Source organism: Polistes canadensis, unplaced genomic scaffold (assembly GCF_001313835.1).
Source record: "Polistes canadensis isolate GaletaPanama2010 unplaced genomic scaffold, ASM131383v1 scaffold_120, whole genome shotgun sequence".
NCBI lineage: Eukaryota > Metazoa > Arthropoda > Insecta > Hymenoptera > Vespidae > Polistes > Polistes canadensis.
The window spans coordinates 398,050-422,332 of record NW_014569667.1 but is presented as its reverse complement, the minus strand read 5'-3'; the positions used below and the strand labels follow the sequence as shown (position 1 = coordinate 422,332).

The window sequence follows — 24,283 nt, the reverse complement described above, 5'->3', positions numbered from 1 at the left end:
GGGAGAAGCAGAAAGGCGGTGGGGTGGTGGAGGAGGGGATGGGTAGAGAGGGTGGTTAGAGGGAGGAATAGAACTGTGTGTGATGCTCGTGCTCCCCAGATGGACGGCAACTTGGATCCAAATGGGATAGTTAAGCCTGGAGCTGGGAATTAGTAATGCAAACCAGTAGTGCACTGCTTATGCGCGTGTGCACACGATAGCTGACCAATCAAAGTTACCCCCCTGTTTCGCTATCCACCCACTGAGATGACTGGGAGGGTTTCATCACGCTCGCTTTCTCTCTCTTTCACTCCCTCTCCTTCTCTCTCTCTTTATCTCTCTATCTTTGTATCCGTTTATCTCTGTTGCACTTTATATCTCTGTACACTGCGTGCATACTGCCACCCCTTTTCTACACTCCATGAAGGCTATCAAATGCCTTATGTCTCGCAGCAATTGTGATTTGTACGTTTGTATTCGTACTTCCTCTTATTCGTATGCGCACGTGTGGTGCGGGTACCCACAGAACGATCTCTATTGACTTTTTCTCTTTTGTGGTATCATTTTTGTTAGAATTTCAAAGTACGAGTAAGATCAAAGACAATCTAGAAATTGTTGCACGACTTATTTTATTATTAGGATTTTTTTTGTTCTCTATAACATATATCCAATATATAATAAATATATATATTTGTTAATTAAATGGGATTATACATAAAAAAAAAAATTGGATAATTATGAAAATAAATGAAAATATGAGAGATCCTAATTAATAACAGGCTAATTAACACACAATCTCAATACGTCCAATCGAATGATTCTCTCTGAATCCAAATCTACTAGAATTTCTCTATCGATTTTATTTGATATCTTTTCGAGAGAGAAAGAGATAGAAAGAGAGAAAGGAAGGAAGAAAAGGGTTAGACCTTCGATATGCCAGGTCCAGCAGTGGCGGCGCGTCTACTGATGATTTTTTTTTGTTTTTTTTTTTTTTTTTTTTTTTTTTTTTAAGTTTTATTGTCGCCACCATCGCGCTCCGAGAAAGCAAAGCAAAGTAAAGTGTGCGCCCTGTGAAAGCGGTTAGACGCTTGAAATCGGAGAAGCCGACGAAACGCTTGCTCATTCGCCGCTGCCCCTTCAACAATTCCAGTTTCTAAAGGGCCAACTGCGTCACCTTCTCTTACCTGACTTTGTCCTTTTATATTTTTTTCTATAACAAAAGTATATTTTAATTGCTTTTTGTATCTTTCTTCTTACCTCCCTCCCCCCCCCCTTTTCGTAGCATTAAAAAAAAAGAAAAAAAAAAAGTCATACAAGAGAGGTAAAACAAAATGGAGATTTTTTTGTACATCTTTTTTTTTTTTATAACTTTTCCTTAGCGCTGCAATTTTAAATCTTTCCTCCTTTTTTTCTTTTTTTCTGTGCCCTCTTTTTTTGATTCTTTCAAAAAGGAGACTTAAAATCTTCCCTTAGGGGTAACGGTTTTCGAAAATGAACGGGATCGCTCACGGGCGAAAGATTAAATCCTGTTGCTGCTGCTGCTGCTGCTGCTGCTACAGGATTTTCGGCCGCGGGCCTGTTTGCTCACCTGAATCTCAGTACTAGAGAATTCTTTGATATAATGAGAAAGAAAGAATGAGAGAGAGAGAGAGAGAGAGAGAGAGAGACTAAGGTTTATTATTAATTGCATTTCCATGTCCTTACTTCGATCCTATGGATCAACGTATTCAAGTGAAATATTGTTGTAGGCGTTTGTTTTCTTTTTATAATAAAAATGTAACTTTCATATTGACATGAAGTAGAATATAATCTTAGAAACTAATCATTTATAAAATGATTGTTCAAGAATTTATTGAAGAAATCAATATGAAATGTAGATTTATTGTTGTATGTGTTCGTATGCCTCTTATTACTTAATAAACAAAATTATTGCATATACAAGGAAGTAGTAAAAACTCGAAAGTAGTAATAACCGTTTGTAATCAGACAGAACAACTCAACTTTACTCAAATATTTCCAAACATTGGCAAAATATTTTCTTAGACGAAAAAAATGATAACGAAAAATATAATATAATAGGGCCAATTATAAAGAGAAATAAAACTATCAAATATCATTAGAGTTATTTAATTTTTTTCTACTAAATCATCATCATCATCATCATCATCATCTGTGAAGCTAAGAAAAAGTCATCATTTTCTTGACAACAATTCCAATACACGTACGAATGTAAACATAAAAGTAGTAGAAAGAAGACTGGCTAAACCTTTAGAATATAAACAAGAGAAAGAGAAAGAGAGAAAAAGTAGGGGAAGGAGAAAATTTAGTAAATCGAATTGGCCTTTCCCTGGAGGGTGTCGGTGCGTCTGTCCACCATATTGATCGTGGAGGCGGTAGGCACCCTGCCTGCCCTGCCTCTATATAGACACACACACACACACACACAGAGAGAAAGAGAGAGAGAGAGAGAAAGACATACACGTAGACACATACAGAGAGCTGTTAGAGGAGGGCTTTCGAGGGTAGGAGAGTGGCTTTCGCCCTCCTGGTCCACAGAGGGGGGTTGAAGGGTGTCGATGCTGCTGCTTCTGCTGCTGATGCTGCTGCTGCTGATGCTGTGCTGATGTCGGTGGCGTACACGAGGGGGTGAGCAAGAGGCGATAGTAGTGGCGTCGGTGATGGCGGTGGTGTACGGGGTTGGAATAGGAAGAGGAGGAAGAGGAAGAGGAGAGAGGGTGGGTGGTTGAAAAGGAGGAGGGAGGGAGATGAGGGACGACTCGGGTGGCGTTGGAGCCGACACTCACGGGTGCCGCCGTTACCATGGCTACCACCACCCTCGCTGTGAACAAGCCCTCCACGTCATATTGGCATAGTATATTCCCCGCACCATGAAGCCAAATAATCTAACGGGTGTTCCCATTCGAACCTTTTCCTTCTATTCAAATTGATATATCCTCTACGCGTACTTCTTTTATTCTCTAAATCTTTTATCTTTTTTTTTTGTTTTCTTTTTCTTTTTTTGGTTTCTTTCTCTTCTTCTTCTTCTTCTCTTTTTTTTCTTTTTTTTATTCCACAGATTTTTCTCGTTCGAGAGAGAGAGAGAGAGGTTCATTTGGATTATTATTAAAAGAGAAAATATTTTGTATTATATAAGGATGATCTATCTTGCGTAATGTGTTTTAACTTGAGATTCAAGTAAAATCTATCTATTTACTTTTATTGGTATATATATTTTCTGTGTGTGTTTTTTTTTTGTTTATAATTACGATCATGAATTTTAATATCGACGTGAACGAAACTTTTTGTCAATTAGAAAAATTCAATCTCTTCGTTAATGCTACGAGTTTTATATTATTTAAAAACTTGATATTTTCTCTTTAATTCGGATCAGATTTGTTATATAACCGATAACAACAAAATATCTTTTAAAAAAAGTCGCTTAATTACAATCATTATTTCTCGAATATATTTGTCATTTGTAAAAAGCGAGACGAATTAATTATTATTAATACGTAAAGGAATCACACACATTTACAGATGGTCAAAGAAATAAGAGAATGTTTATGGTGGTACACAGAGTATATTCGAGTGAAAAAGTAATAAATAGTATTTAGAGAGGGAGATTTACACGATGATTCGTGAACCACGAATGAAGTTATTTTTATCGGTATCTCTCTCTCTCTCTCTCTCTCTTTCTCTCTTTCTCTCATTCTTCATGGAAGACTAGTCCTTTGTTAACGATCGCACGTGTTCACTCAAGGATATTGCTACTCGTCGGTCATATTTATCGATGATCAGCTTCTATGTTGTTGACAAGGGTGAAAACGAGTGTTTCCGAAGTCAAAAAATACAATAATATATATATATATATATAAAGAAAGAAAGAAAATTATATCAAACATTTAATATTCGTATTTATCTAAAATCCATTTTAGACAAAAAAAAAAGAAAAAAAAAAGATCGTGTTTGTTTGACAGAAACATTTTCTATGGGGGTAAGGGGAGGGACAGTGATGGGGGCTAGAGGAAAAGCTATTGAGCGATAGAATAATCTCAGCGATTACGTCGTAAGTCGGCTGCCAATATCATGGACATATTGTCGAATAAAAAAACAGAAAGATAGAAAGAGATAGAATCCGATATAAATGTTTTCAGCGTTTAAAAGCTCTCTCTCTCTCTCTCTCTCTCTCTCTCTCTCTCTCGATAATCTTAATCAAAGAGATGATAGTACGATAAAAATAAAAAATCTATTCCATTATTTCTAATCCCATATATATATATATATATATATAAAGAAAAATATAAGCCGTCTTATTGCTAAAACATAAATGAAAATTCATCGAAAGACTACATAATTCAAATTTAATATTAATTCTAATTCGCAAAATCTCATCTCCCCCCGCAATTCCAGAAAACAAAAGAGAAGAAGAACAAAAAAAAAAAAAAAAGGCCTATTTCTAACATTTCCAAAGTCACGAATCGAAAAAAGGGACAAATTAACCCCTCGGAGGGAAAAAAAAATCCACGGTAATAAAAGCGTTGAGGTACGAAAGTAGTAATCGGTCAACCAGGAACTCAGAGTCGTCTGCTCTCTGTCCTATGCAAAAAAAGAAAGAAACAAAAGGGAGGAAAAAAATAAAAACATAAAGAAGAAAAAAAAAAAAAAGAGAAAGGTAAGAACGATAGCCGAGAGTACGAGGTGTTTTCTCGCTGCTTTCCCCCGCGGCTAGAACGAGGATGATGAGACGTATAGTGATGGTGGTGGTGATGCTGGTGGTGGTGGTGGTGGTGGTTACGGAAACGGCTCTGGTTGTTGGCTGTGGTAGGTTGAAAGTGGGGTAGCTAGCTAGCTAGCTATCTCATGCCACTAGCTAGCTAGCTAGCTAAAGAGAGAGGGAGAAAGATGGAAGACTGGCAAAGCGAGGCTCATTTCGTCGGCAGCAGAGATGGTGCAGGGAATACGTACGTACGTATCCGAGCCACCCCTTCCCCCGTAGTCTCTCACCCGTTCAACCCCCTCGTTCTATCCTACCCGTCCAGGAACGTGACTGTGGGAGGGTGGTTTGAATCAGGGGTGGAACGTGGAACGCCTGGCTGGCGACATTATTAGACGCCCCCGGTGAGTCAGTGAGCGAGTGAAGTGAGCCCAGGGACGGATGATGGCGCTGCAACTGAGGGCTTGAGAGGGTTCCTACCACTACTTGCTTGCTTGCTTACTTGCTTGCTTGTCTACTTGCTTGCTTCTATTCGTGAGAGGGAAAGAAACGAAAGAGTAGTAGTAGTAGTAGTACGAGGATGAGGTCCAACAGAGTAATGAGAAGAAAAGACGCAATGCTACCAGTGCCGGTGCTGGTGCTGGTGCTGGTGCTGCAGCTTCACAACCGAGATATATCGCACGATGAATGAGAAGAGAGAAAAAAAGAAAAAAAAAAGACGTACTAGCGCAAAAAAATGAAGTAGAGATGCCGCAATTTTCGCCTGTATACCTTCTTTCATTTCTACTCTTCTAGCTTGGATTAACCCGTAGAACGTGTACATTCCCTATCCCCGTTCTTGATATTGCTGATGTCGGTGATAATGTTTCTTTGTTTTGACTCGGTGACTTGTTTTTTTTTTTTTTTTTTTTTATTAATGAAGTCTAGGGGCTATTTGAATCTTTACCATTTTAATATTATGTGTAGTAATGCATCTGTTGGAAATGCTTGAATTTTTTAGTCATTATCTTGAATATTCTTTTTCTTTTTTTGGGTTTATATTGTATTATTTTAATCGAGATGATTAGTTGAAACGCAGATTTTTGTTATTGTTAAACCGATAAATTATTATGTAGTTAATAAAAGAGCAAAAACATTGAATGAAGGCGGAATATTATCTCTTTTTTTTTCTTCTTTCTTCTTCATTTCGATCATCTGTCTCGACAAATCGATGTATAATACAAAATGAATTTATAAGTACAGACAAACATACGCGCGTACTGCGTATGTTAGAGTGTGTGTATCATTGTCCCGTGTATTCACATCGAGCACGTAATTTTACAGTAATTTGAAGGGAAAATAATGCGAAACAAATTCGAAACCATTTGGAAATTTCATGACCGTGGAAATTATCTTCCTGGCGCGGTGAAATGCGGGAGTGAGAGGGGAGATGTAACGTAATTTAAAAATTATTGACCAACAAGTGTCTCCTATACGATATTCTTGTTTATTCCCCAAAACGTTTATTTCCTGGTATGATTATTATTTATTAACAAAGAGAGAGAGAGAGAGAGAAAGAGAGAGAGAGAGACTATCGGTAATGGTCTCTTATTTTATATTTGTTTATTCTTTTATTTAAAATATCTCACCAACCACTTTGCGATAAATGATCAGCATAATATGAAATACACGTTTTATTATTTTAATAACAATAAATTAAATTGAATATAAGAAACACAGACTGACGCGAAAACATATCTTTATTTTTAATATTTAATCAGTCCAAATTTATTTGTATATCTCTTATTTTCCAAAAAGGGGGATTATGTCGAGAAAGGAAAAAAAGAAAAAATTGATAAAAAATAACGATCGAAATATTCTATCGCGAAAATGCGAATTTCATATCGGAATGAGAATGTGTATTGCCGCGATTTATTGTTTCTTTTTGAAAAAATCGGGCACATTGCTGCTGGGTGGTGTTTTCTGTCTGGCATGTAAAATCGAATACGTAAAAAAATGTTACGCATTTATTTAGTAACGTTAATTCCGTGCGTTCTTTCGAATCGGCTTTATATAAAGAGATTTATAAATGAAACAATAAAAATTATTTGGAAAATATTATTAAGAAGACAAAAAATGAGAGAAAATTTGATTGGTCCATTTTAATGAAATGTATATTGTCATATATATATATATATATATATCGTTGGGAAGAATGAAATCGTATGCGGACAGTTATTTATAAATTAAATTTAATCGGCCGTAAACGGTTCGACTCGATCAACGTTGAGCACTAGCCTCCCCGTCGTCGTTATTGTTTGCTCAAAACAATCATTTCATTTACATATTGTACATACGTTTAACAAAGTGGTTCCATTTTCATGCTTGTAACAACAATTAGACTCATTATCGCATACTGTTTATTATCGTCCAAAGAGAAAAGGATACTTTTATCATTTTATCTCAGTTTCTATATGACCTTTTACTGATCTTTGTTAATCTCTCTCTCTCTCTCTCTCTCTCTCTCTCTCTCTCTCTCTTGTTAATATTACTCAAATATCGCAATTGTTACGTGAAATATAATTCCTTCCGAACGATTAATTAATTGTGTAAATTGTAAAATATATTTGGACAATTTTATCCAATGCAAATTCACAAAACGTTGAATAATACTATCTGAAAACAAAAATCTAATCAAATCTAATAAAAATCGTTTAGGTTTGTTGCGTGCACATTTTTACATAAAAATGCACATTTGTTTCTCTCTCTCTCTCTCATTCTCCCTTGCCTTGAAAGTATCGAAAGAAAAAGAGAAAAGTATAAAATCATCTGAAAAGTTGTGATCGTCGAGTGGGAAAATTCAAACTCTCTCTCTCTCTCCCGTAGAGAAACAAGAGAAATGCGTTCTCCGCGTTGTAGCGAGAAACGACGGGGGATCTAGCTCGAACATGGGCTCCAAACTTTCACCGAGAGTCGAGTCAGAGTGAGAGAATGATAAAGTGAAAGAGAAAGAGAAAGAGAGAGAAGGAAGGAAGAAAGGAAGAGAAAAGATGAGGAGTAGGAAGAGGCAGTTTGATGGTGGTGGTGGTGGTGGTGGTGGTGGTGGTGCTGGTAGCTCGCTTAGCGTTCTTATTCCCGAAATTAAACGGCCGTCGTCGTTGCTGCTGTTGGTTGCAAAAAAAAAGGAGAGAAAAAGAGGGAAGAGAGAAACCGTGGTCCCTTTCCCCTTATACTTGTAAAGCCTGAAAAAGCCCCATCTAGGCGAGGCTTTTATTCGATTCGCGATGCGACAACCGAGATAGCCGACAGCAGCAGCAACAGCAACAGCACACGGTGATCATCTCGGTGGTGGTCTCCGTCCTCTAACAGTCTGCTAACGTTCTCTTCTCCTCTTCGTGTCGTCGTTGATTGAACAGAGAAAGAGACCTTATTCGTTGAAAGCTTTCCACGAGCGAAAAAGAGATGAGAAAGAAAAAGAGGGAAGGAAGGAAGGAAGGATGGGAAGGGAAGGAAAGGGAAGGGAAGGGAAGGGAAGGATGAGGAAAGGCGGCTGATGTTCCATCATGGGGAATGAAAATCAGGGGCCCCCTCGGGGCTCGGAATTAAAATGGCTGTCACACGCAGCCAGGGGTTGTGCTCTTCCTGCGGAAAACCGAGAGGAGGCGACATGAAAAGACCCCCTCACCCCACTCCACCCCCACGCCTCTTTCTCTCTCTCTCTCTTCTCTATCTCTTCTCTATCTCTTTCTATACCTCCCCATCCCACCCACCTACTACCCTTCTCTCCCACTTACTACTTCTCTTCGACGTTCTACGTACGCGTGTCTCTGTATACGTGGGGAAGAATATATGTATGTCTGCTGATGTGTATGTATGTATATATATATATATATATATTTCTTGTTCAGTTTTCTCCATTACTCCGTTCTCATTTTCTTTCTCTTTCTACTATTCTCGTTTTCTATATCTCTGTTTTTTGTTTTTATTTTTTTTTTGTCCTCCTCCCACCCACCCACACCCTCATTCTCCTTTCCTCTATCTTTTCTCTACAATTCCCATTTTTCGTTTCTTTCTTCGATTCTTATTTTCTTTCTATTCTTTTTGATTTTTTATTTTCACTTTTTCTGCAATTTTCATTTTCTCTTTCTATCTTGAATTTTGGAAGATTAAAAAAAAAGATAAAGATAAATGACGATGAAGAAGAAGAAGAAAAAGATTTTGAATGATGGTAACAAAGAATAGAAGGGAAAATATATATATATATATAGAAAGGATCAACAAAATTCCACTTACTCTCTCGAATAAGAAATAAAAAAAAAAAGAAAGAAAGAGATAAAAGGGGTGGTAACCCTCCTTTTCCTATCATCCATTCGACTATTCCTCCAACGATGTACTTCGTATTTTGCTCGTAAATTTTTCTCTCTCTCTCTCTCTCTCTCTCTCTCTCTCTCTTTCGTAGCATGCAACAGCAGCAGCAGCAGCAAGCTAACGAAATCAACGGAAGGGTTTGAAAACTCCTCTAAAGGATCACCGCGCATTAAACGTTTTCATTTCGTGGGCTCTTCTCCCAGTACGAAGAAAAGTATGTATGTTGTGTCATAGTAATGGTAGGGTAGTAGAAGAGAAGTTGAAAGGAAGAAGAGATGGGATACGAGGGAATGAAAGAAGCAGAGGAGGAAAGAAAAATGTAAAAGAAGGAGAGAGAGAGTAAAAAGGGTCGCGATGGCGTCCTGGGATTCGCAGCTGATTGGCCGATGCCAAGGGTACGCATTTTTAGCCACCCTTCGGATCTGCCCTCATTGTCATTTTAATTTCAATCCCCTCGGGACAACTCACTCTCTCTCTCTTTCTCTCTCTTTCTTCCTCTCGCGAAAGGGACAAATCGTGGTATATATGATGAGAGAGAGAGAGAGAGAGATAGAGGGGGGGCAGGGGAGAGGAGGGGAGGGATTGAGACGAGGCTTCGATTCCATAGGATGTAAACGCACCCTTCGCGGAGATTGCTTCGTCGTTGAAACTGGTTACGACGGAAACATCTAACGGGTGTACATCTTCTTCCATTTTATCCTTCAATACTTAACACGTTCGCGGAAACAGAAACATCGTTTTAGGGAGGAAAAATAAAGTGACAGTCAGTCATTTTATTTCTTAAATTGGTTGTGATATTATCTCGAAAATTAGAATGAAAAACACACATTTTATAAGGGCAGTCAGATTATCATATATATTAAATAATCAGTTAATCATTACCTTTATAGGTATAATTATTACAAAAACTTAAGGTTGTATCTCAAATAAAATTCTAAATAATTGGCTTCATGTCATTTTACATCAGAATGAAAATGAATGCTATAATAGCTAGCATTTACGTTCACGAAGGTGTTAACAAATTTCTGTCCATTTGTTGTTTTTCAAGATTTTGATTAATTATCGAACGATTCGTTGTATTCATCTTGGCATATCTTTTCATTTCTTTATTCTTCAAGTAAGAACAAAAATGTCTATGATCCGGTCAACCAACAACACCAACCCTGACGCAATTTACCTTGTAATATTTTTATCTCCCTCAATCTCTCGAGATATTAATTATAAGATAAGATAGAAAAGAAAAAAATGGTCTACACACCTCACGTTCAGTTTAAGGGGTTTTTCTCTTTATATATTCTTATCTGAAGTTTTTCTTTTTTTTTTTTTTTTTTTTTTTTACTTTTTGAAAAGGGACGCACGCAAATATTTCGCGATTTTCTTTCAAAAATTAAACGAAATAAAATAAAAAAAAAAAATAAGATCATTGGAAAAATATATAATAACATCGGTTTGTAATTATAAACAATGTATACCTAACATTAATATAATCGCTTATAAATAAATGAAAGAAAATCTTGCGAACAAACTGTTGCATTCAAAAATACTAATCTTCATTTTGTCTAAATCTAAGAAATACTACATCTAATCAGGATTCACCGAAACAAATCGAAATCTTTATGTAATAAAAATCAATAAGTTAGCCAAAAAAAAAAGAAGTGAAAAGAACGAAAGAAAAAAAAAAAAAAAGAAGGACTAGTACCGAAAAACTAAACTAAACTAAACTAAATCTCGATCTCGATCGTCTCCGATCGATATCTCGGTTCAAGTCGCGGTTTCTCCTATTCTTTAGAAAAAGGAGAAAAAAAACAACATGTATAAAAAAAAGGTAGGTAGGTAGGGTAGGTATAGGACAATGAGCTAAGAAGAATTAAGAGCTGCCGACAGAGTCGCAGAGCACGCGTGAGAAAAGACCGACAGAGAAAGATAGATAAACGTCTATCTTCAAAAGAAAGAGAGAGAGAACATATCATATACAAAACGCGAGGGGGGTGGGGTAGGGGGGGGGGTAGAAACGAAAACGATTCCGTCGTCGGCACGTGTACGCGGTTAAATAATAAAAAGGCTTGCCGCCCGCGCGTTTTGCTAGCGAAGTTTCCTCCACCCCCACCCCCTCCTCCTCCTCCTCCTCATCCAGCTCCAGTTCCAGCTTCTCCAACAAGGTGTGCGCGCGCGCACTACTTGCGGGATTTCAAAAGCAGAACCGGCTGTCGCGATACGGATCTGACCAATCATAAAAGCCGCATAATGGCCACTTATTCATCCATCCAAAGGCACCAAACAAAAGGGGAAATTAGTCAGGTTCGTTATGCTTATTAATTGACTGACGTTTCCGTCATATTATTCTCCAAGGATGAATCGAGAGCTCCGTTCTCTGCCCTTCGAGACGGCACTACCTACCTACCTACCTACCTACCGCCCTTTTCCAAACTACCACCCCCCGTTCCCTGCCTGGTTGCTTGCTTGCTTGCTTGCTTGCTTCCTCCCTTTCCCTCCATTGCTCCTATGTGACCTTATTATTCTTTCTTTTTTATTTTTTTTTTTCCTCTCTTTATCCTATTTTTTCTTTTCTTTCTTTTGTATTTTATAAAGAAGAAGTCATCAATCAATCAATTCTTTAATTTTGTTAGAATCCTTTTTTTTCTTTTGTTTTGTTTTGTTTTGTTTATTATTAAGAGGATTCTTCAGAAATATTGTTTATTTGTCGTGGTATATGTTGGTTGCATTAAATCTGAATTTATTTGGCACCATTTTTCATTATAAAATGGCGTCGAATAATCAGAGGGATGATTATATATATATATGATTATAAATTTGATAATTGACCATAACGTATCTCTTTCTCTTTTTCTTCTTCTTCTTCTTCTTCTTATCAATTGATTGTATTTAAGAGCAAGCCTTTAACTTTAACAAACAATCTTCTCCTACTCTCGCTGACGTTAATTCTCGAACGGAGGGATGAAAAATAAAAGAGGGCGTGGTAGCTATTCTGCAGCTGGGCAGTACACATAAACACATACAAAGATTCTTTTTAAGGTTTATACATGCATATATATATATATATATATGTACGGATTTCTATCTAGAGAGGTAAGTTATATTGCCAAGGGGATGATACGATGCATGGGGGTGCCGAAACGCTTTCATTACACGGCTTCCCGAGGGATAATATTCTCTGCTATATCTCTGTGGCCGTCCCTAGGGGGGTGAAATTCCGCGCCATCAATCTTCCCATATATATAGTAGGAGATGCAACCCTTCGTTTTAGGGTTTACTCCCTTACCAGAAAACCACCCTCACACATGTACCAATCCCTTTTCGAAGTGAACCGAAATCATGGTGGAGAATTGCCACGAGTTCTTTCCAAGAGAAAATCGTTCGTTCGCATCCAACAAAATGGCCCCTTACAAAATATTCTATTATTTGTAACAGAGAGAATATATTCACATTGTCAATCTTCTGTAATTATCTCTTGTAAAATTATTTTCTAATTTTTTTCCCCCTCTCTCTCTCTCTTTTCTTTCTCACTTTTGTGCAGTTTATTTGAAGTGAAAAAAGTCCCTTCTTTCTTTTTTTTTTTTTTTTAATGAAAACATACCGTTAAATTGCAATTAGTGTTGCCATTAATTCGATTTTTTTCTTGAAAAAGTAACTTATGCCACTTTCAAAATAAACGGCTCATTTAAGAAATAGAAACGAAGGAGAGAAATGGAAATACACATTTATTTAACAAAAAAATACAAAGTGCGAGTCTCTTCTCGTACAAATTTCAAGGTACAGAAGAAGGGTAACGTGTTACAAGAACGTCAACGTCGTCGTCGTCGTCGTCGTCTTTGCAAAGAACTCAACGTTTCTCTGGTTTGTTTTTACTTTTCTTCTTTTTTTGTTCTTTTTTATTTTTTTTTTTTTTTTTTTTTTTACGAGTCGGTGCTTTTTGAAGATCCTATTTTTTGGTTTTTAAATTTTTATTTGCATTATATTGCACGATCGTTTGCTCGTACGCATTGCGATTAGTATTTAATACGCACATTGTATATAAGAAAGGGTCCTTTTCTCGTATCAGATGNGTACAAATTTCAAGGTACAGAAGAAGGGTAACGTGTTACAAGAACGTCAACGTCGTCGTCGTCGTCGTCGTCTTTGCAAAGAACTCAACGTTTCTTTGGTTTTTTTTTTTTTTTTTTCTTTTTTTTTTTTTTTTTATTTTTTTTTTTTTTTTTTTTTCTACGAGTCGGTGCCCTTTGAAGATCCTATATATGCTTCGCCCAACTCGTCGTCGCATTATATTGCACGATCGTTTGCTCGTACGCATTGCGATTAGTATTTAATACGCACATTGTATATAAGAAAGGGTCCTTTTCTCGTATCAGATGTTCCGGGGCCTCAAGACCAGTTATTAGGCTTCTGACAGGCCCATAATCCGTTTCTATTATGGAGGAATGAAAAATATAATATCTATTAGCGAAGATCCTTTCAATTTTGTTCTTATATATATATATATATTATGCCAAAGGGAATTTTTCTTCGTTTGTTCTCCTCTTTACTTGCTGCTTGCTTGCACCTTTTTCTATTTCTCTTTCTATATACTTTTCTTCTTTATTTTCTTAATATTAACTTTCCTTTTTTCTATCCTATTCAATGTTATTTTTTATTGCAACTTTTATTTCTCTCACTTACTTTTCCTATTTCGTATTTATTTTTCTTTTTTTGTTTTCTTTTTGTTTTCCTTTTCTCTTGTCCTAATTTAAACGATTGAATTAAAATTTTTTTATTGACATTTTTGTGATCATATAGAATTAATAAATAAATCTAATGAAAAGTAACACATAAATCATATATTAAAGAGAGAAATGTAATATAATAAATATATATTTATATGAAAAATTCTACAATACACTCATTTTTGTTTCTGTTATAGAGGATATTGAAAGGGCTTTCGATGACCTCATGCGTCAATCACGTGAGTACTTATTTTACTTGCTACTTAATTTTATTAACATTTATGTAAAAAAAAAAAAAAAAAAAAAGACAAGCACTTTTCGATTACGGTCTATTTTCTCTTATTTTTTTTTTTTTATTTTCCTTTCTTCTTCTTTTTTTTTTTTTTTCTTCATACCGTTCCCAATTCGAAAACATTATACCTCGGAAAATGGGTGAATAGTCTCGAATTTCCAGATCCCTGCGTTCATTGTGCTTAGTCGATAGTCGAAAGGCGGCGAACGGGCAAATATTCTATGTAACATATTTTCTCGTTCATTCGAGCGCGAAAACTTCTATCTATCTACTCCATATCTCTCTTTATCTTTCTCTCTCTCTCTCCCACATTATTATTATTATTATTATTATTACATCTAATATATAACGAAAATCTTTCTCTCCTGAACCATCTGTCGATCTTCTCACATCTAATCGTTCCTTTAAAAAGAACAAATTCGACTAACCATGTGAACATTGCAAGATATCTAAACAAATAAACGAAAAATATGGTATAGGTGGTGGTATTCAATAGAAAGCAATTTCGAAGCGTAAGGAGAAAGGAAACAAAAATTAAAAAAAAAAAAAGAGAGAGAGAGAGAGTGAGAGAGGTAGGTATAATATAGAGAAGTTATAGCTATAAGCATAGAGAGAGAGAGAGAGAGAGATAGGTATAGTATACAACTCGTATAGAGTTGAAAAGCAAAAGGGGTAAGTTCGCGTAGACACCCCCGGCATCATCAGTACAAGTGGGAGGAAAAGAGGGGTGAGTAATGTCAGGGAAATGCAGCTAACGAAGTTTACGAAGACACTTAACGGAATTACGCCCTTGCTGCTTCTCGTGTGTCCTCTCCATCCTCTCCGGTCCGTCCTGCCTCCCACCCTCCTCTACCCACCTCATTCCTCTTTTCATCGAGAGCAGGAGGTCGCGTTAATTACCATCGAAGGCAAGAAGCCGGAGAAAATGGTGCCGAGAGAAAGAGAGAGAGATATATATATATATTCACCGAAGAGAGTCGAGTTCTCGTTGAAAGGTCGCTGAAACGAGCGAGAGAGAGAGAATGAGAGAGAATGAGAGAGAGAGAACGCGACTGAAAGAGAAGAGAAGAATAAATGGAGGGGATGAGAGAACGTTGCTTTGCGTCGAAGAAGGGTGTTATTGACATGGTGGGTGTCGCGTCGTCGGCCATCTTGGCCTGCCTCGTTCAACCTCATCCTCTCTCTCTCTCTCTGTCTCTCTCTCTTTGCCATTTACCCTACACACGTTCAGGGAGAGAGAGATAGAAGATCCTTGTGTCCCCTTGTCGAGTGACATTCGGAATATGCCCAGCCTAACCTGGCCAGCAGACGCCCTGGGCCACCCTTTTCGACCAACCCTAGCGACGAGCTCCGTGGGTCCCGGGATTGCTTGTCGCCATGACGACCGAACCAGAGTCCAACCCCCGCAACCAACGCTTCCCTCAACTCTCTCTCTCTTTCTCGTTCTCTTCTGCTCTCTGTATATCTGTCTATCTATACGTCTCTCCGTCTCTTTCTCTCTCTCTCTCTCTCTCTCTCTCTTACACATTTTATTCTCCACCCGTTGCCTTTTCTCCCCCTTTTGTCACAGTCGCTTGCTGTTATTTCTATCGTTCTCTCTCTCTCTTTCTATCTATATATATAATCTCTGTTTTTTACTATCTTGGAAGTTCATGTTAACGTCAACAAGGTCGGAATACGATTCCAAGCTCGTGTTAAAAACACACCACGCGATTGGCGTGCAGCTTTGTGTGCTCGTGACGATTCTATTCTATGCGTGTACGCATGTTCTATGTGTGGGTGGGTGTATGGACGGTTGTATGGATCCACCAAGTGATGATGTTCTCTCCCTCTCTCTCTCTCTCTCTCTCTCTTTCTCTATTTCCAGCTTTTTTTTTCATTCTCTATTTTTTTTTTTCTTTCTACCTTTCTATTACTCTACACACATCGGTGCAGCAGCAGCTCATTACCTTTTCTTCTCGGGCTCTTTCTAATCTACGTTTCGAAGTGTACGTCTCTCTCCCCTTCTCTCTTTCTCTCTCTCTCTCTCTCTCTCTCTCTCTCTCTCTCTCTCTCTCTCTATAGTTCTGTTCGTTTAGATCGGTCTTCTATCTCTCAATTCTATGCTAATCGAGACAACGAAAATGAGAATACTGTGTGTGAATTTAGAAAGTGAATCTTTTTCTGTTGTTTACAGCTGGGTTTTCTTTTTCTCTCTCTCTCTCTCTCTCTCTCTCTATTTCTATTGGACTTTTTTCCTTCCTTTTTGGTTTTTTTTTTTTTTTATTTTTCGTTTTCTCATACGCGAAAATATATTAATATAAATATATATTTATCTTTTTTCTAATTATATATTAAAATAAAAGTTAATCATACCAAAATTTGTTAGAATGCTTTAATAAATCTTACAAAAGATCCTAAATACTTGTTTTCTTACGATTTATTGTAGAAATGTTTTTCTTTAAAATAGTAAATATAAATATATAGATAATGAAGAGAGAGAAAGAGAGAGAGAGTGAGAGAATATTTGAAGTAGGCAATCTTAAGGATGAATCCTTAGGTGAAAAAAGGATTGCATTTACTTTAGAGTGCTTTCGTTTAATCAACAAAACCTTTTAATGGCTGTTTCTCGCAGACGATTCATTACTTTGATTGATCTCTTCTTCTCTTTCTTTCTCTCTTTCTTTCTTTCGTTCTCTCTTTCTTTCTCTCTCTCTCTCTCTTTTATTATCTATCATTTCTTCCGAAAACAAAAGATAAAAAAGCCTTCACGTTAATTATCGAATCGATAGAAAAAAAAATAAGAATACAAAAAGATTTATATATATATATATATATTTTATATTTATCATTGAATTTTAATTGCAATTTATATAATAAATATCAATTATATGCACAAACATGTGTGCGTTCATTTTTATATTAAAAAAAAAAACAAAAGAATGATCATCGATATTTCGATAAAGGAAAAAGAAGAGAAGAAGAAAAGAAAAAAAAAATAATAATAAATCGCGTGTTCATTATTAATCTCATTGAATAATTCTCTTCCTCTCCGTTCTATTTTTTTTGTTCTTTTTTTTTTGTTCTCATCGTTCGAATAATCACCTTAGGAATTAGAGAAAATTAGAGAAAGGGACGAACGTTCGTGTTGTCATTTCTCTCTTTCTCTGTCTATTTGTCTGTCTGTATGCCTGTGTTCTCTCCTCATTTTATGGCTTTTGTCTCCGAGTAAAAAGCTCGTTCGGCCGCCGAAAGCCCGCAATCTCCGCCAATTAGTCGACGATTTCGTAAATCGAGTCGTAGCCGCGAATTAATTGGTCCTCGACTTTCTTTGCCAGCCCTCACTCTTATCTCTCCAACCCCTCTTTAACTTTCCTCCTTTCTTGCGAGCTTGCGAACTACTCGAAACACTCATTCGTACCAACCACCGAACGAACCCTCAAATGACAAAATATATTCCGATAGCAATCAACCCTCCGATATAAATCACGAATCCCACAAATTCTCTGACACGATGAGTGCATACGAGAAAAAATAACCTCTCTCTCTCTCTCTCTCTATCTATTACTTTTTCATTTTCTATATTTTTCTTCTTTTTTTCTTTTTTTTGTAAAATATATATCTTATTTCGATCTACGTATGTAATTAATGTAATAATATATGTTCGTATGCGTATATTATATTTTATTAAGTACCTTGAAATTAAAAAGTCTCTCTCCTCTCCCTTGCAGTCCCTTATATATAATGCAATATGTAAATTCTATTTCATTCTATCTTAAATCTATTTCTTACGCTTTTTATAACTCCTTTTAACCTACGATTTACTTCCGAAAAATTTGGGAAATATTATTCGATAGTGATTCTATTATGTCGATCCTATAATCAACACGTAACATTGTTTTATTTCCGCGTTATTTATTTTGTTGAATAATCTTCATCGTACTACGGGCTATTCCCGTAGTTGTAAGTTAAGGTGGTTAACAAGTAGACTATTACATATTTTCTTACGGATTTGGCAACTTTTAAATATTTGTTTATATATAATTTTCTTTTTAAACTTGTTACACATACATCGTTTAATTTCCACAAAACAATTCTTCCTTTGTGATAATGAAAATTTATTAATTATTTTTCTATCTCTTTCTTTCTTTTTTTTCTTTTTGATTATCCTTTTTGTTTATATATTCATTCGCGTGAATTTTTAACTTAACGGTGTGCGTTTTCATAGTTCCTTTGACTCCAATGACGAAAATATATTTAACCTGAAACATCCCTTTCAACATTTCGAGCTTAACCACCCTTCCTCCACCTCCTCATCCTCCTCCTCCTCTTGCACTCCCGATCTCCGCGTAATCGCTCTCACGCGTCACGTTAAAAGTTTACGTTTAACGTTCGACGATTAAATAAACTCTAACGTTTTAATCAAAGGGATGATGATACACCAACCACGATTCAATTCTCGATCGTATTTAACTTTTTTTTTTCTAACTTATTCGTTGTGATCGTTCGAAAACATTTGAAAAATTTGTACAAAACACAAATCAATTTTAACGAATTATTCAATTATATATTTTAATATTCCTGTCATTATATTACAAAAAATATTACAAAAATAATAATAAATTGTGTATATATATATATATAGAATATGGTATACTAATGAAAATAATATTAAACAATAGTTTCTTTCTATTTCATTTCTTATCGATATACGTACGTAAGAGTATAGAAAGATGGAAAAATAAAAAGAAAAAGAGAAAGAGAAAGAAAGAAAGAAAGAATAAAATATAAAGATAAGAATTATCTTCGAAGAAAATTAATCAACGAGAACGTATTCCCGTTTCCTTATCTTAATTATCATTTTTAAATATAACGCGTGATCGTACGATATATCTAACATTTCATCGTCCATTCAGAAACACACAAGGTCCGAGTATGAATGAACTCGTTTCACGTCGATCATTCTATTTCTCTCTCTCTCTCTCTCTCTCTATCTCGTTCGTTCCACTCTCATTCACAACGCGCATATGCTGAATAAACAAACAGTCGATTGGCAAGCATAAAACCACAACGATTCTTTCTTTTTCTCCTTACTCCTTTACCTACTCTCTCTCTCTCTCTCTCTCTCTCTCTCTCTCTCTCTCTCTCTCTCTCTCTTTTTCTTACCTTTTTTCTTTCTTTTTTGATTACGTCTTATCAAAGATAAAAAATTCATCGTGTGATTGAAAATATATTCTCTGTGCCAATTGGAAATCTTCGTATGAGAAAGATAGAGATAAAGTGGATACGAGTTAGACCACCATGATGTGTTTCCGGAATTATAGTAATCGATGACACAGTCGAAGTTCTGTCTACGTACAGCTGTGAATTAAACAACAGAGATTTGTCTCTTTCTTTATACAAAATATCATTTTTTATTCAATCGTATCTTGTTCTAGTTTTTGTCTTGGATAATTTAAAAAAAAAAAAAACTAATACATTCTAGTGGATATTTTGAAAATGTGTGTTAACACTGTTTCGCGGACAGAAACTCTAAATTTCAGGGAGGAAAAAAAAAGTGTGACGAATCATTTTATTTTTTTAAATTAGTTGTGATATCGAAAATTTCAATTAAAAAACACACACATTTTATATGGGCAGTCAGATTATCATATATATTAAATAATCAGTTAGTCATATACCTTTAGAGATATAAAATAATTACAAACAAAACTTAAGGTTATATATATATATATAAAATAAAATTCAAAATAATTGGCTTTACAATTTTGGAATGGTAAAAAATATAAAATTTTCATGTAATTTTACATCGCAATGAAAATGAATGCTATTATAGCATTCACGTTTTTCGCGAACGTGTTTAACACGTAGATAAAGACAGATGTACAATATACTCAAAGAAAAAAGATATATATATAGAACAACATAGTATAGGATCGCGTATTCGTTCTCGAAAGATGCTGCTTTTCATCAGAAGAACCCATAAGGGGGTCTGATTGGTGAAGGGAGAAGGACGAGAAGATGGAGGGCTCGAGGGTGAGGCTAAGACAGGAGAAGCGGGACGGGGGCCAATCAGAGAGCCACGGACTTGGAGGATGTCGTTGCCTGGCAACGAAACACACCCCAACACCCGAGGGGAGAAAACCCCTGAGGCCGTTCTCGTTCTCTTTCTCTTCTCCCCCTTTCTCTCTCTCTCTTTCTCTTTCGCGTAGCATCGATACAGTCGGTGCCGAAAGTTATCGCACCCTTGAGAACCAGCCAGCCAGCCAGCCGCCCTTTCGACCCTGCCGTGCGGATTTTCTCTTTTGCGCAAGCGGATGCTCATGGACAATTAAGCCACCACTGACGATGAGCCCAACAAGGGGAAGTTGAAAGTGAGAAGAGAAGGAAAAGATAAAGATAGATATATATATATATATATATATATATGCAACTTTATATTTGTCTCTCTCCTTTTTTTATTTTCTAAACACTTTTTATTTCACTCAATTAGTTGTTTCTCTCATCTCGTCTCGAAAAATAAAATTATTAATAAATAAGTATCGTAGGGAATTTGGATATTCAAAAGAACTAGAACTTTGTCTTGATTAATTGGACATTTCGTCCCCTTATTGGGATTTCTTCAGCAACTTAATCTCTAAAGTTCAGCGTCTTTTTTATTTAAATTACATTCTTGTAATATTCAAAAAACTACACATTCTAAACTTCGTTATCACTTGATCCGTTATATTTCAACACTCAAACAAAACTTTTTATTACTTTTTCTTTTCTTTTTTTTTTTATACTTTCAATAACATTCTTAACTATAACAATAAGATTAAATTAATGTTCTTTTTGTTTACCCTAATTATTTTTGAACGAACATAATAAAACGTTCGGTATACCGAATGTGAGTTTAAGATATGTGCGAATAAAAGTGATTTATATATCATATTTCATAATTGTATGTATATATGTTTACCGTGAAAGAACGAAATTGGATAATGTCAAGATTTCACGTGGACGCTTATTGTCGACACGTAACAAATACGTTAATGAAAGACCGAATATTTAAGTTTAATTTTTATACATTAATATTTTAGGACATACACCAAACGACTATGTGAATCTACACATTCTCCAATCTCGGTTTTTCACGGTAACATATATATATAACATTATATAACATATATCTTCTTTCATTTTTTCTTTCTCTTATTTATTATTATTTAAACCCTCGCTAAGAGAGATCCGAATAGAAATGAAATATTATGATCTCTCTCTCTCTCTCTCTCTCTCTTTCTCTCGATTACCATGATCCCGCCTGGCAAATAGAATTTTTCTTTGGGTATCATCTTTTTAATCGCATTTTCAAATATCCTTTTTAAAACTCAACTCATTTATCGAAATCCGATTAAACTCTCATATTACTAATACATACATATCAAGCCAATTGAAGGATAGCAATTGTCATTGAAGAACGATCATTCCTATTTTTCTGACTCCTTAAATCGTAGGGAAAGGATTAAGACGCTACTTCTTCATCTTTTGAATTGTTCCTTTTTTTCTTTTTTTCTTTCTTTCTTTCTTTTTGTTATCTCTCCTTTTCAATCCTTCCTTCTCGAGTAGACCTTTAGACCCCTTCTATATATATATATATTTCTATTCCGTACGTTTTCTCTTTCTTTTTTCACCAACAAGAGGATTAAATCGTTCTATTGGCCTTTACCAATAGGATTCCCTGATCCTTTCACGTGCTAACAAGAGCACCGATCACTGTTTTGACATTCGTTTTTTGCTTTTCCTTTCACTCAATCTTTTTCGTATAAAAAGAAGGCTACGTAAAAAAAGCCAAAAATATTTTTATTTTATTTCTATATAAAAAAAAAATAAAATAAGCCAACTAACAAATCCTTTTTTCAAGTATATTATATGACGAATATGTTAAAAGTATGAAATGATCATATTTTTATTCATTTATTTTATAGAAACAGTTGGTAAGGAGAAAGATGATAATAAGAATGAATGTTGTGGACAAGATAACAAAGGTATTTCATATTGAAATTATTTAAAACCATTTAAAATCCACAATACGTTTTATATATCAATTTTTGATAGGTTCTTCTACGTCCGATCCAACAAACCTTACGAGTACTAACAAATTAAATGAACCTTATTACGAAAGTATGATTAACTTGTGCGATGTTTTTAGCGATAAAGAGTAAATATAATAATATGTACTTTTAATATATATGTATATATATATGTAGGCGATATAATGCATGCGAGAGATTGAAATGTTGATTGAGATTTTATTTATTTAAAGGGGAAAATACAAAACGATACCAAAAATTTTTTATACGACCAGAACGCATCGTCAAATAAAACAAGTCGTGAAGGAACTTGGTAGAACCGTCTATAAAAATACTAAGTAATACACAATTATTATAACTAAAAGATTCAATTAATTAAAAATAATAATTTTCTATATTTTATATAAGACACAATGTGCAATAAATAATTTTGTCCACTTTCAGAATGACTATATTAAGTAGTCGTGAGCATACTTGCATTCAAGATGTTCCTGGAAATAAAACTGAGCATTGCTATAATCTACTAGATCCGGAAAAGGTTATTTTATAATTCAAAAATTAATAAAGATTATCTAATTAATAAATAATTGTGAATTATCTTTTTAAATGACATACATACTTTTTCTTTTTTTTTTTTTTTTACAGCCATCTGAGTGTCACTATTACAACAGTACGAATAAAAAGGATTTATCAAATTTTACTCAATTGAAATCTACAGGAATTTCGATGCCGTTCGATATAGAAGATTTAGTTGAAGTCGGTAGAACGAATAATCTATGTCCATATTTTGCATCTAAAAATTTACTTGAAGATGCAGAAATAATTTTTTGTCCATACAATTATATCATTGATCCAGAAATTCGGGATATCGTAAGACTCATATTTCAGTTTTTATATAATAATTGCATGGAAAAAAAAAAAAAAGGAAAAAAGAAATTAATCTATTTCAGAATTTGATGAAATCTTATTCCACATTCATTCCTTCCTTCCTTCCTTCATTTAAATAGAGGATCGTATTGATTTTGTTTAGATGCAAATCAATTTAAAAAATCATGTGGTCTTATTCGATGAGGGTCATAATATCGAAGAAATCTGTCGGCAAGTTGCTGGTGCCAAATTTACAACAGTCGAACTAGAATTTATCATAGAAAATTGCAATGGGTTACTTCTTCAACAATTCATTGATTATGCTGAACGTGACGCCTATAATACCATCAAACACTATATAACAATACTCAACGAGTTCATAAATCAAACTCCTCTCTCCTGTTCGGTATATACATATACAAATATTTTTTGGTTTCTATTTAATTTGGACGATTTTTATATAAAATTAAAACAAAAATTTATTTTTACAAAGTTCCATCAAAATTTGTCATTAAAATTAATCCTAAATTGTATATTTTTAGCAAAATGGTATGGCAATGACCAGTACTATCTGGACGGGTAACCAATTAATAGGATTATTGGAAATGAACGACATTGGTTTGCAAGAAATCACGAAACTATCATCGGCTACACGATTTGTAATAGATGAATTTAATAAAGCGAAAGAAGGCGTTCATAAGTCTAAATCGAAGAAAATAAAATTAACAATTTCACGGACAACAAAAATCCTTCTTCACCGTCTGACCCTCGCTTTAAAGACAATAGGAACGCAAGAGTATGAAAATGATTATAAAGCTTATATAGACGAATCGCTCTGTTCGGATCTAGCTGACAAAGTATATCAATATTTGTTATTTTTTCAAGCATTATGTTTTCTAAGTACTGTTTTATTCATTTTCTTCTTTTCTTTTTGGAAACTCAAAGGAAAGTTGGATACTATCACAAATGGTAGGAAAACGTTTAAGAACATTTAGGTTGATTTGTTTGAACTCGGCTATCATATTTGGCCCTTTGGCACGAGAGGCCAGATCAATTATTTTAGCATCAGGTACCTTAACCCCAACGGAATCTTTTGAAAGTGAACTTGGAACCAAATTTTCCGATATCCATTGTACCAATCACGTTATCAGCAAAGATCGGGTGTTTGTAAAATGCGTGCCAAGGGGACCAGGTGGAACGCTTCTAAAGGCTAACTTTACCAATGTGAATACTTGGCAATTCCAGGTCATTTTCAACAATATACTTTTGCATTATACAGTCAAATAATGAACTGTTATACAATAATAACTGATTT

At 35.1% G+C, this 24,283-nt stretch overlaps 1 protein-coding gene across 1 annotated transcript in view; it reads left to right on the top strand.

Annotated features, from left to right (window-relative positions):
* The window catches only part of LOC106787939 (Fanconi anemia group J protein homolog), a 49,620-nt gene that overhangs the window by 23,858 nt on the left and 1,479 nt on the right, over positions 1-24,283 (top strand). Inside the window, exons 5-13 of the mRNA XM_014750728.1 lie at positions 13,956-13,997; positions 21,997-22,056; positions 22,127-22,229; positions 22,335-22,439; positions 22,546-22,639; positions 22,747-22,971; positions 23,132-23,374; positions 23,511-23,825; positions 23,914-24,213. Coding sequence (XP_014606214.1) covers positions 13,956-13,997; positions 21,997-22,056; positions 22,127-22,229; positions 22,335-22,439; positions 22,546-22,639; positions 22,747-22,971; positions 23,132-23,374; positions 23,511-23,825; positions 23,914-24,213 — 1,487 coding nt within the window. The remainder of the gene's footprint in view (positions 1-13,955; positions 13,998-21,996; positions 22,057-22,126; positions 22,230-22,334; positions 22,440-22,545; positions 22,640-22,746; positions 22,972-23,131; positions 23,375-23,510; positions 23,826-23,913; positions 24,214-24,283) is intronic.